The sequence below is a fragment of the Rhinolophus sinicus genome, chromosome 17 (genome assembly GCF_057876585.1).
Source record: "Rhinolophus sinicus isolate RSI-liver-muscle chromosome 17, RSI-T2T, whole genome shotgun sequence".
Classification (NCBI taxonomy): Eukaryota; Metazoa; Chordata; class Mammalia; order Chiroptera; family Rhinolophidae; genus Rhinolophus; species Rhinolophus sinicus.
Genome location: NC_142517.1, coordinates 206,086 through 219,088, shown reverse-complemented (window position 1 = coordinate 219,088; position 13,003 = coordinate 206,086). Strand labels below are relative to the sequence as shown.

General features: G+C 53.2%; 1 protein-coding gene across 14 annotated transcripts in view; it reads left to right on the top strand.

Annotated features, from left to right (window-relative positions):
* PCNT (pericentrin) overlaps positions 1-13,003 on the top strand; it is a 111,758-nt gene that overhangs the window by 81,319 nt on the left and 17,436 nt on the right. For 12 of the 14 annotated variants that reach the window (XR_012492119.2, XR_012492102.2, XR_012492108.2 and 9 more), the window contains 10 exons: positions 627-800; positions 3,785-4,474; positions 5,288-5,390; positions 6,363-6,514; positions 7,289-7,459; positions 8,071-8,220; positions 8,698-8,893; positions 10,265-10,487; positions 10,671-10,821; positions 11,644-12,276. Coding sequence is in view for 11 of the 14 variants with exons in the window: in XM_074319981.2 (XP_074176082.2) it covers positions 627-800; positions 3,785-4,474; positions 5,288-5,390; positions 6,363-6,514; positions 7,289-7,459; positions 8,071-8,220; positions 8,698-8,893; positions 10,265-10,487; positions 10,671-10,821; positions 11,644-12,276 (2,643 nt within the window). In the remaining 3 variants the exon portion in view is untranslated. Of the gene's footprint in view, positions 1-626; positions 801-3,784; positions 4,475-5,287; positions 5,391-6,362; positions 6,515-7,288; positions 7,460-8,070; positions 8,221-8,697; positions 8,894-10,264; positions 10,488-10,670; positions 10,918-11,643; positions 12,277-13,003 lie in introns of all 14 variants that reach the window. The other 2 variants (XM_019717059.3, XM_074320090.2) reach the window with 2 other exon arrangements.

Here is a 13,003-nt window from a genome sequence, read left to right as displayed (position 1 = left end):
TCCCTTCCTCTCCTGCTCCGTCTCTCTTTATCCTAATGCTTCTCCTCCCTGTGCTGAGCCAGGGGCACGCAGTTCCCAGTGGGTGGCTGGTGCCATGCAGGAGAGGCGAGTCTGTGGCTTTGTTCTGGCCTGGGGCCCTGGCCTGTTTAGGGCCCATAGAACCTCAAGCCAGAACACATGTCCGCAGTGAGAGGCTCTGGGTTTCAGTGTTTTGTAGATGTTTAAGCTTATTATCATTTTGAGTTATTTAAGCTTGTTAAAACTCACCTTTCTTTGATAGGGAACATCTGGTGATGGGCAGGTCACCATGTTAGGCCTCCTCCTAACCCATCCCCCTGAGCTCTAATCCAGTATGTCATCTTTTATCCTGCATTTCCAGTGTAAGATGTTTCAAGCTCATTTCTTTTGGGAACAAACTTCAGTTGGCTTTTCAGTACAACTCGGAGGATTTGCCACCCACCACCCACGCCGGACCTCTGGACCTGCTGTGGGCCAAGCAGGCGGCCAGACCTGGGCTCCCGGTCTCCCAGGCCTGCGGCAGCCCAGCAGCCGGCCTCCCGCACCTCCGTGGTGCGTGTGGTCAGCGTCATCTTACAGCATCACCATTGTTTTCTCTGTTATTGTAGAGCCCAGTGAAGGGTGATGTGCAGCCTGCCAAAGCCCTGCTGACATTGAACCATGCGGGTCTCCACCACCAAGACAGCGTGACGTCGGTGCTCGCTGTCTGCCAGAGGCAGTTGGAGTCTGAACTGCTCCTGGTGAAAAATGAAATGCGCTTGAGTGCGGAGGCGCGTGGCAAGGTGCGGGGGTGGGTGATGGAGGTGATGCGTGTGAGTGAGGGGGCTCCTGGGGGGCGTTATAGATGGAGGTGGTGCACGTGAGTCTGGAGGTGCTCGGCAACAGGAGTGGGGGGGTGCACAGTTACTTGGGCACAGCAAGCATGGAGCCCATCATGAGCATAGCGATCTTTGGCATTTTCGCTGAGGTGACAAGCACACCAATAGACTCCATTATGTTCTCAGCTCTTCAGATGCGTTTTTGAAATTTCCTAGTATTCCACTTGAACAGTATCTAGAAGCTAATTTTGATTTGCGTTTCCCTAATGATTAGTGATAGTGAGTATAGTTTCATGTGCTTATTGGCTCTTTGCCTATTTCTCTTTGGAGAAATGTCTGTAAAATTAGTCCAATTTGTCGTTTCTTCTGTTACCTGTGCGTTTGGTGACCTATCTAAAAAATCATTGCCAAATCCACTGTTGTGAAGCTTTTGAGCTATGTTTTCTTCTCAGTTTTATAATTTTAGGTCTTACTTTAAGTCTTTGATCCATCTTGAGTTAATTTTTGTGTATGGTGTTCAGTAAGTGTCCAACTTCATTCTTTTGCATGTGTTTGTCCAGTTTTCCCAGCACCATTGTTGAAAAGACTATCCTTTCCTGACTGAATGGTTCTGGCAACCTTATTAAAAATAATTTCATTGTACATGTGAGGGTTTGTTTCTGGGCTCTCTATTCCATTGGACTATATATCTGTTTTTATGTCAGTAACACTCTTTTTCGATTCCTGTAGCTTTGTAGTAAGTTTGGAAATCAAGAAGTATGAATCCTCCAGGTTTGTTCTTTTGCATGATTGTTTTGGCTATTCTCGGGTCCTTTAAGATCCCATATGAATTTCAGGATGGGTTTTTCTCTTTCTCCAAAAAAAAGTCATTGGAATTTTGGTCAAGTTTGCATTGAATCTGTGGGCACTTTTGACATCTTAACAATATTAAGTAAGTCTTTCAATCCATAAATACGGATGCATTTCCATTAATTTCAGCAATTATTTGTAGTTTTCATCGTACAACTCTTTTACTTTCTTGGTTAAGTTAACTCTTAATTATTTTCTTTTTTGATTTTTTATGGTATTATAAATGGAATTGTTTTCTTAGTTTCCTTTTCAGATTGTTCATTGTTCGTATGTAGAAATGCAGCTGATTTTTATATGTTGACTTTGTGTTCTCTGCTGAATTTTTAAATTTATTTTAACAGTTTTTTGTGGAATCTTTAGGGTTTTCTACATGTAAGAGCATATCATCTGTGAACATAGATAGTTTTACTTCTTCCTTTCCAATTTGGATGCCTTTTATTTATTTATTTTCTTTATTAATTGCTCCCGTGAGGACTTCCAATACTATGTTGAAGAGAAGCAGTGAAAGTGGGTATCCTTGCCTTGCTCCTGGAGGAATAGCTTTCAGTCTGTCACCGTTGACTGTGATTTCCACTGTGTTACTCATGTACGGCTTTTATTATGTATGGTCATAATATGGTCATGTACGATCATTTCTTTCTAATCCTAGTTACGTTGAATGTTTTTATCATGAAAGGGTGTTGAATTTTGTCAAGTGCTTTTCCTACATCTCTTTTCTTTCTTTTCCTCAGACTCAATAACGTCCATCGTCTGTCTTCAACTTCACCAATTCTTTCTTCTGCCTCGTCAAGTCTGCCTTTGAATCCCTCTAGTGAAAAATTTTTTTTCCCCCAGTTATTGTACTTTTCATCTCCAGAATTTCTTTTTGGTTTCTTTTCAAGTTTTCTATCTCTTTATTGATGTTTCTGTTTTGTTTAAACATTAGTGTTTTTTGTTCTTCTTCTTTTTTTTTTTTTTTAACTTTCTCCATGTGTTTCTTTAGTTCTTTGAGCATGTTTAAGAGAGTTGTTTCAGAGTCTTTGTCTAGTAGATCTGCAATCAGGTCTTTTTCAGGGACAGTTTCTGTTGATGTATTTTTCTTCTCTGAATGGGTCATACTTTCCTGTTCCCTTGTATGCTTCATGATTTTGTTGTTGTTGAACACTGCGCATTTGAATCTAATGTGGCAAATCTGGAAATCAGAGTCTCCCTCTTCCTCAGGGTTTGCTGGTTTTTTTTGTAATTGTGTGTGTTTGTTTTTTATTGTCTTAGGCTGTCTCTGTTCTGAGGATCAGCCTGCGATGTGAGCTCAGGGTCTTTCAGCTCTTTCTGTAGCCCATGCCTTTCCCTGGACACACACAGTCACTTTCTAATTTCCTCTGTATTGTAGTTGATTTTGAATGTCCTTGTTTTTAATTTATCCCCAAAAGAAAGAAAAAAATGAAGGGATAGAAAAATGGGCACCAGCCCTTCAAGTCTCTGGAAGTCACTTCATCCAGAGCAGGAGGGGCCGCCGTAGCCAGGGCTCCCATCTCTGTATGCATCCCCGGTCAGAAGCAACAGTCGGAGCACAGATCCCCAGTGTTTGGAGGACAGGGTCTTTTGCCCACCTTAGCTCCCAAATCTGTACAAGCTGTTCCAGGAACACATACATGGTCGCCTGCTGTGGGCCTGGTTTTGGACTACAGATAGCTGCTATTCTGCTAAGAGGGGGAATTGATCCCGAGTGACCACAGTTTACTGTCTAAGCTTTCATCTGGAAGTTACAAGCCTTCAGCAAACTACCAAAGTAGTTCCAAAGATAAGATTCTGCCAGTGCAGTTGCTGTCCAGGTGGAGACAGCCTCCTGGTGCTTCCTGTTCCACCATCTTCCCAGAATCTTCTTCAGCAGTTGTCTTTTAGGCAGTGAGCTGTAAGCCTTGACTCTGACTTTCAAAAAATTTTAAAAAGCTTGAAATCTTAGGAGTCTAGAGGGACCAAAGAACTCATCATGGAATCTCATCCTTAATTGCTCACACAGACAGTCTCTGAAATTGACTTACAAATACCAGACAGACAAATGTTACACCATGTAATTAATTCAATCATTTTACTGTTTGCGTGTTCTTTTCTACCTACAGAATAAGGAGAAACCGCTGGAAGATTGTAAGCTGCGGAAAGTTGATCTGATAAGTCAGGTGAAACAACTTCAAGAAAAACTGAACTGTCTGGTATATTCTATGAACTTCCAGAACATTGAGACAGAGGATTTCAAATCTCAACAGCCATTGGCATTTTCTGATGTTTTAGAAAACAGTTTGAGTGATAGTTCCAATAACGGTGAAGAAACTGACAAATTGCCTCCTGTGGAAGCATTTACTATCAATAAAACCACATGGGATTTAGTTGACGTTATTGGAAATCAGGATTCGTGGATAAGAAATGAAAAGCCAAATGTCCCCATGGGAGAGAAGGTAGATGTGCAGGATGGGTCACTCGGGAGCTTGCACAGTAGCTGCAGTGACCTGACCCGCAGCGAGGGGGCCGAGCCCTTGAAGAGCGCGCTCAGCGCTATGGATGTGTCCTGGAGCTCCCCTGAGGCTGTCAGGAGGGACTCGACCCTCGAACCGCTGCCCAGCCTGCCCGTGACGCCCTGCTTGGACGCCTCCCTGAGCGACAGGACGAGCACCTCGCTGCTCCAGGCTGACCAGCAGGGGCTGCTTTGCTCCCGGGGCGAGTCAGCAGCAGCAAAGGCCCCTTGCTGGGCTGAGTCCCTGGCAGCTGTGGACCAGGCTCCCTCTGCTGACCCCCACGTGCAGCGGACGCCTGTGGTAGGTGGTACCCCTTGGGTGTTGTCCTGGGTCATGGGACTGTCTGTGTGGCTCGTGGTGTCACAGCGGCGGCATTGTTGGTTCACCTCCTGGCAGGCCTGTGGGCGGGTGTGGGCAGGCCCCTCAGTGTCCCGTCAGCTGTGTGTAGTGACAGTCAGTGTTGTCAGCACAGACCCAAAGCCACTGGGACGTGAACACTGAGAGGCCTTCCAGTGGTTCGTAGAACTGTGGGAGGTGCCTCCGTCCTCCTCAGAAGTCCCCCCAGGACTAAGTGCCTGAATTAACGCCGATGTGGACAAGTCCGGTCATGAACTCGTCCTCGTGTGCGGTTTGCATCCGGCGTCTTCATCTGGAATGTGTGTTTTAGCTTTACTTTCAGTTGTATTGCATATTTCAGAAGCTCCACGTATAATGCTAATTAATTTCAAGAACACTTCCATTTATTTTTTTTTTCAGATAGATTATATTTTTCCTAACATAATTTTGATATTTTGTGTATCGTGGGTTCAATAAAATAAAAAGTTAGGGGACTCGTGTTACCTGAAGTATCCATAAATGACCATTTCGTGCAAAAACATTTTAATCTGAAATGTTTGCTAGTGGCTTGTTTGAACTGCTCCTAGAGAACTGTGGGTGGCTTTGATTAAATTCGCAAAAGTGTGTGACCTCTGTGTGTCCAGGAGCTTTGAACACTTCTGTTTGCGTTTTGTGTGGGAAGGTGATAAAGTCAGCCTTCGAAAGTTTCCCCATGGTAAGTTCAGGTCCATGATGTAGTTATTTTGTGACCATTTAAAATTCCACCTGTTTGAACAGGAGAAAGATGTTGAGGATTTTATCACAACGTCTCTTGAGTCTCAAGAAAAGTCAAGATCGCCCCCTCTTGGGTTACAAGGAAAAGGCGATGAAAGTGAAAAAAGTGAGTCCGTCACCTTTTATGTAGACCTTTTATTTTTTGCAGTTTCGGACTCCAGAGGGCACCCAGAGGGCCTGCGTATCCTTCACAGGTCCCGGTGCTGACACGGGCTTCTTCCGGCGCGTGCTCCCTAGTATCTGTCTGTTTCTCTCAGTTGTGTTTGAAGCTTTCTCAGTCTGTTGAGAACTGGGACTCCTTAGCAGGCGGCCAAAGCAGCAACTGGAAGCCCCCAGGACCCCACAGCCCCCTGCCTCCCAGCCCCAAGCTGGGCGCTGGTGGGGACGAGCAGGGCAGCTCTGCAGCTGCTTTTCCCTGGGCCCCCTCTGGGGTCCAGAGTGTGAGTTCCCTCCCAGCCATCCTGGACTGGCCATGGGCTTTAGGGCAGAGGGACGAGTGGGGCCACATGCTTCTGAGGGGCTTTGCATTCTGACTTGAGGGCCCTCGTGTCTGACAGGTTCCCGGTACCTCAGATTCTAGGCCTGGTCCGTGGTTCCCTAGCCCACTCGCTGGTGCTCACCTCCTGGCCAGATGTGTACTGCTGGCCCAGCGGCTCCCAGCCAGTCCTTGCCGGTGTCTTTCTCTTCCTGCCCCCAGCCCCTCTGTCCTCATGCCCTGGGTTTGGAGAGGACAGGCCCTGCACGCCTGTCTGCTGAGGTGCTTGTTCTGTGCTGTGCTGCAGGTTTGTCCTGTCCTTAGAGGGGTGAAGAAACACGTCCCCATCTGTAAAATGAGCCAAGATCCCTAAGGTTTATGTTCAAATGATGGACATTACCATTTGAAAGGTGCAAAACACACTTTTCCCGACTTCATGTATGTAGTTCTTGCCTGATGTTACCGTCTTTGGTGGCCCCTCGGTGTCTTCTGCAGGGAGAGGAGTTGCAGCCACCGCTCCCCGGCAGGATGGTGGGGTCTGCCTGCCCTCTGCCCCCCACCGAGCGTTCTGATTTTAGTCCCTCACCTGGTGGTGTGTTCCAGGTGATGGCGATGGAGTAGAGACACTCACCCAGAGCCTAGGAGGACAGGACGCCCCCACTGCTAGTCCAGCAGCGCCCCCTCCTGCCTCGTGGAGTTTCCGACGGCCGCTGGAAGCCATGAAGGAGAAAGTGGTCCCTTCGAAGCACGTTGAGGTAACTGCCGTGGGGAGCGGGGTGAGGTGTGGCCGTGGGCCGTGCTGCCGCAGGAAAGGCCCACCGTGCGCAGAGGCTGACTTCATGCCTTGGGGACGTGAGGGGCGCTGTCCTCACCCCAACTTACCCGCAAGGACAGCTCTGGGGAAGCCATCACCTCTCAGCCCCTTTGGGTAGGATGTAGACGGCCACCATGGATGTCACCGTTCCCATCGCTCTGTAATACAGGGCCTGTGGGCAGGGACTCTGACAGGAGGCCTCGGGGACATTTCTCTGTGCCCTGGGTCTGGGCTCCTGGGGCCACTGGAGGACTGAGATCGTCAGTACTGGCCTGGTGCCGTCTGCAGGCGTCACCCGTCTGCTGGGACAAGTGCCCAGGCCTCCCATGGGGCTTCCTCAGGGCTTGGCAGCTGCGGTCCCAGGGGGGCCAGGGCAGCCCATGACGTCTTCATGACCTGTCGTGGGAGGTGGCCCCAGGCCCTGCCCCAAGCTTCTCCCAGGCCAAGGGGAGGGACAGTGTCCATGAGAAAGGAGATGGGATGGCCAAGTCGTGGGGGCCACCCTGGAATGGCTTCGACAGAAATTGACCCTTTCCAAAGCAGTGTTCTGCTGCCCCTGCCGGTCATGGGGGTGGGACTTTTAAAAAGCTGGCGGTTAGGACGCAAGCTCTGCTCTTGAGCACAAAGGCAGTGCAGGCGTCCCCGCAAAGGCAGGGCCACCAGGGACCGGTAGTTTGAAGCTGATGTCTCCTCTTTCTGAAATGTCCCGCTGCAGGCTTTGCTGCAGATGGTGTGTGACGAGAGCCGCCACATCCTGGCCCTGTCTGAATACCGTGGACCCCCCAGCGCGCTGGGCAAGGGCGAGCCGAGCACCCCCCTCGAGGGCTTCCCGTGGGGGGGCCAAAGCCTGTTGGAGGCATTGCCAGCACCCCAAAAGGGAGAGAAGGTACAGAGATGTTCACGAGAGACAGAAACCGTGGGTTTCGGCCACTCTGAGGGGTTTGTTTGGCAAATTAAGCAAGAATAGGGAACAAGAGGTGGTTGGTGTCTGGCAGGGTGGCCGGGCTCCTGGCCACATGCCGGCCCGGCCCAGGCCCTGTTAGGGCAGGAGAGGCCTTGGGTAGGTGGCGTGGGGGTCAGGATGGGGCAGTGCTGAGGCGAGGGCCCAATGAGAACCACGTCCAAGGGGAGCCAGCCTGCCATGGGTGTGGGGGAGCAGGGGAAGGACCCAGGCTGGACCTGCAGAGGAGGGGCCCAGAGCAGGGGCTGGAGGGCAGCCGCCAGAGCTGGCCCATGCTCTGTGCTCCATGCGCTCTGGCACGCACATACCCGCCTCAGTGGCCACCTTGGGCCTCCCCTGGGCCCAGGGCCTCGTGGTGGGAGAGGCTTCCTGCTGCGGTTCGCTCGGCCTGATCTCACCGCCATCTGCAGTGTTTCTTCCCCTCTTGCCCAGCACCATCAGCCTTCCCTGCCCCTGCATGGTCGGTCCTGGGCACTCGTGTCTGCTCTCCTGCCGGGAGCATCTGTGCCAACTGAGCTCCTTGCTCCCAATTTCAGGAACCTCCCGGCATGAGCCTTGACTGGAGAGGAGAGTTCCTGCAGGTTGTCCAGGAAGCCTTTGCAAAGGAGCAGGACATGCTGTCGGCACTGCAGCCCCGAGGGCACGGCTATGGCCCCGTGGCCCTCCTGTCGCAGCGGCTGGAGCAGGTAAGCTCGGGCCTCATTCACCCTGGAGCCCCCGACCTTCAGTCCGGGTGTAACACAGTTTTTCTGTGTGCAAGTTGTCCTCCTGTACACTTCACTCCGTTCTGGAAATAACCGGCCTTTCCTCGAAAGCAAAAGCATCTCCACGCTGCCTGGCCCTATGCTGTGATCACAGCGCCCGGGGTCAGACGTCGGAGGGTGTTGGCCCTTGACGAGCTTAGCGTCCTGTTGCACCAGCTCCAGGTTCTGGGGACGGACGGTCACATGTGTGCTTGGCGAGTAGGCTTTCCCACGAGTTAGGGACTCCCAAGTCCACAGCTTGTAGCAGCAACACTGGAGGCGCGAGTGTGCAGAGGGTGGGCTGCTCCTGGGGCCGCCAGCACTCAGGGTTCTTCCGTCACATTCCATTTCCCATGTGGGTGGGCTCCCCTCCCCTGAGCCTTCCAGTCTGACTGCTTTCCCCCCTTCACACGTGTCCAGGAGGCCCTGCAGGAGAAATCGCCGGAGCGCCTGCATCTGTCCGAGAGGAGCAGCTTGCTGTCCGAGATCCAGGCCCTGCGAGCCCAGCTGCGGCTGACGCACCTGCAGAACCAGGAGAAACTGCAGCAGCTGTGCGCGGCACTGACCAGTGCGGAGGCCCGTGGGAGCCAGCGGGAGCACCAGCTGCGCAGGCAGGGTGGGTACGGCCCCGGCGGCGTGGCCCCGGCTTGGTGAGACGGCGTCAGGGTAGCAGAGTCCCCCGGCCTGCCTAGCACTGGGTTTGGGGCTGCAGTGACGTCCTGCTTTCTCAGGTTCCTGAGTGCGGGCCCAGCAGCCTTGTCGTCAGAACACTGGCTGCAGCGTTTCTTGGTTCTTAGAACTCTGAGTGAAAACGACTGAGAGCGGTCAGGGCAGAGGCCTTGCCCAGGATCCCAGCAGGCGGTGGGGGCGCCCATGTCCAAGCAGGTGTGCCGGGCACCAGCAGGACCGTGTCTGGGACACCCCGCAGCGTGCACTGGGCTCAAGCAGCTGTCATGGTGTCTACATTTAGTTAGATTCTTTGAGCTGTTTATGTAGAGACTCGTGTTGCCTGTGAATAAAAGCATTTTACGTTTTCCTCCCCACCTCCCTTCTCCTGCACGGCTCAGGCCGGTGAGTATGCCATGAATGGATCCCCTGGCCCGGCCATAAGGGAAGCCCTCCGTGTCTTACCCTAAACACTGTGTCAGCTGTGATTGTCACAGACGCGCTCTGCCAGCTCTGCCAAGTTCCTTCTCTACTTGTGGAGGATGAATGATGGGCTGAGTCTGTCGAGTGGAACAGCCCTACGTTTTGGCCGTGACTCCTCGTCGTGGTGCATTAGCGTTTCTGGGCTGGATTTGCAATATTTCGCATCTGCGTTCATGAGGGCTACTGGTCTGCCGTTTCCTCTCTTCCAGTTTTGGTGTTGGAGTAACACTAGCCTCATGGAGGATTGAAACATGTCTATACCCCTTCTGTTTTCCAGAGAAGTTTGTACAGAACTGGGTTTATTTCCTAAGTTTTGGGAGAATTCTCCAGGAAAGCTGTCCGGGCTGGGGTTGGCTCTTTTGGAGGCATTCAATGTAGAAGCGGCAGGTGGGATGGCATTTTAGAGTGACCACCGAGAGGCCACACCTGGCCTCTGGCACCAGGCATGGTGGGCTCTGAGCGGCCTCCCACGTGCAGGTCCATCTCGGCTTAGCTGCAGCCTCTGTCTCTGGGGAGACTCCAGACCTGAATTGCTACAGGGGCGGAGCGGGCTTGTGGCCCATCCCGGGAGCCACGTCGAGTGTGCGTGCCCGCATGCCTGGTGTGGGTCATGCACGCTCTCTGACCGCCCGGAGGCCACGGCCTGGTGCCATGCACGGTGAAGCCAGTGACGAGAAGAAGGAATGTGGCTCCATTATAACTGACGGCTTCTAGGTCACCGAAGCTTCATTCACTCTCTGCACCCCTCTACTGGCTTGTCTGGAACTCATTAAGTTACTCATATAGCTCTCTGGCCTCGTGATGAATGCTGTTTTATGTTCTTCTATCTCTTTCTTAGTTGAGTTACTGGCATACAAAGTTGAGCAGGAAAAATGTATAGCGAGCGATCTCCAGAAAACCCTCAGCGAAGAGCAGGAGAAAGCCAGTGACGTCCGGCAGCTGCTGCTGGTGGAGGAGAACACAGTCCGAGCTCTGAAGTCGGAGCTCTGCGAGTGCAAGCAGGACAACGAGAGGCTGCTGGAGTCCCTGAGCGACGTGCAGCGGGAGGTCCTGCAGCTGAGGTACGGCTGTGCTCCGGTCAGTGTGGCCCCGGTCCTGGCAGAAACGTCCTGCTCCCATGGGTTTGCAGTGGCGTGGAGCCCAGGTGCAGAAGACGAGGGGGGCGGCAGGGTCCTGAGGGCTGGCCCGCGATGCACCTGAGCGTTCTGTGCCGTGGGCCCGTGTGCAGTGGCGTCTCCCCACAGGTCCGTGCTGGATGGCAAGGAGGAGGACTTGCGGGCCGCGCTGCAGGAGCTCGAGAGTGCTCGTGGGCAGGAGCGAGCCCTGCAGGGCCGGCTGGAGCACGAGCGGCTGCAGCGCCTGCACGCAGAGGCCCAGCACGCCCAAGCCCTGGGGGTGAGCGCCACCGGGCCGGCTGGAGCCGGGAGCCGCTACGGTGGCTCTTTTCGTCTGGGTGACCTTTGCAGTGACAGTGTGGTGGCCGCGATGCTGGTCAGTCCCCACCATCTCCAACCGTTTGATTGTGCTGGGCAGACACACGAGGCGCAGCCTCAGAGGCCTGTGTCAGGCCGCGTCGCGTAGGTGGCAGGACCCAACTCCTGTGCACGATGTGGGTTGTGTGAATCTGCGTTTGGTTTCGCAGCTCCAAGACTATGTGTCCAGCGGGCATTCTGTGGTCCTGGGCAGGCCAAGCATGAGTTCCCAGCCACAGTGCAGCTGTGTTTCCACAGTGCAGACTGGGTGTGTGTGTGTGTCTGGGTGTCCTGGATGTTTGGTTCTCCTGAGGCGGGAACGGGGCCAGGAGCATTGTGCATTTACCCAGAGCAACTTTTCCGAGTAACAAGATAGTTACAGTGCAGTTGGCCCTGGACACTGCGGGTGTGGACGGCGTGGGTCCACTCGGGTGTGGGTGTCTGTCAGCTGACCACTGTTTACCGTGACCTGCACAGTTCACACCCGCGTTGCTGAAGGGTCAGCTTCGCAGTTGTGGGTCTGTGTGTGCAGAGGCCAACTATACTTAACACGCGTGGGTTTTTGGCTTGGAGAGAGGTCGGCGTCCCTACCCCCGTGTTACTGAAGGGTCAGCCCCGTGTCCTCTCTCACCCACCCGGCCAATTTCAAAAGGTGTGACTGCTGGGTAAGGATATAAACAGCAGTTTGGCTGGAAAACAGCCTTCCTCCTGATTTCAGATCCTCCCTCTCATTTCCCCCGGACAGGAGCTGAGAGTGTCTTTGGAGAAGCAGTGTGCTCAAAACAATCGACTGTGTGTCACGTTGAAACACGAGCAGACAGCAAAGGACAACCTCCAGCGGGAGCTGCAGATTGAGGCCTCGCGCTGCGAGGCGCTACTGGCCCAAGAGCGCGGCCGGCTAACCGAGCTGCGCAGGCGCCTAGAGGCTGAGCAGGGCCGCTCCCAGGAGCTGTCCGAGGCCTTGCAGCATGAGCGCCTCCTGACCGAGCGGCTCAGTCGGAGGTCACAGGTGCCGCCAGGGCAGCCCACCGTGCCGCGCAAGCTGAGGGATGAGAGGGCCCGCGTGGCAGAGCTGCAGGCTGCCCCGCAGCAGCCGGAGGCTGAGGCACAGGGGCACTGCCAAGAGCTCGAGAGGGAGAAGGAGGTAAGTGCCACGCCAGGGGCTACCGTGCAGGCCCTACAGACCCCCAGGCCTGAGCTGAGCTGCAATCAGGAGACAGAGGGGGAGACGCCTGTGTGGCCACAGGCACAGGTAGAGCAGTTACACACGAGGCTGGCAGAGCAAGGACACCAGGACACGCAGAGGAGAGCGGGGACGAGGCAGAGCTGTGCAGACGCGGACAAGTGGAGGAAGTGGCAGAGAGACAAGGAGAAACTGGTGAGAGCCGCCCTCGGCGCATGTGAGCATGTAGGCCTAAGTTGGTAGGGCAGGGACCAGGGACGAGCCACGCGATGAGGGCGCTTCCGGCCGCTCTCGTCCACCGGCTGCCCCACTGCCCGCAGTCCTGCAGCAGGTTTGGAAAGCAGTCAGTGCACGTCCCCACCTTGGATGTTCCTCCAGGTCGTGTGGATATGTGGGGCCTAGCAGTTCCACATGAGTTGAGGGCTGGCGTTTCTGTTTCTGTAAGAAAGGCCATGGGATTTCGGTAGCCATTGCACCGACTGTAGGTCGCGTTGGGGAGTCTTGTCACCTTAAGGTTAACTCTTCCCACCATGAAACTGGAAGGTCTCTCCATTTATTTAGGTCTTCTTTAATTTCTTTCAACTGTGTTTTCTAACTTTGAGATGATAAGCTTTGCACTTTTGTTAAATTTATTCCTAAATATTTTAATGTCTGTGATGCTGTTGTAAATGGACTTACTTTCTCAGCTTCAGTGTGAGGTTGTTCATTGCTCATGTGTAGCAATCCGGTGGCTTTTTCTATGGTGACCTTTCACCCTGCAGCTTAGCTGTACTTGTTTATCAGTTCCAGTGTTTCTGTGGTGGATTCTTTGGGATTTTCCAGGCACAAGAACATCCACCTGCACGTAGGCATAGTTTGACTTCTTCCTTTTCAATCTGGTGCCTGCGTTTCCTCTTCCTGCCTGATTGTCCTGGCGGGAGCT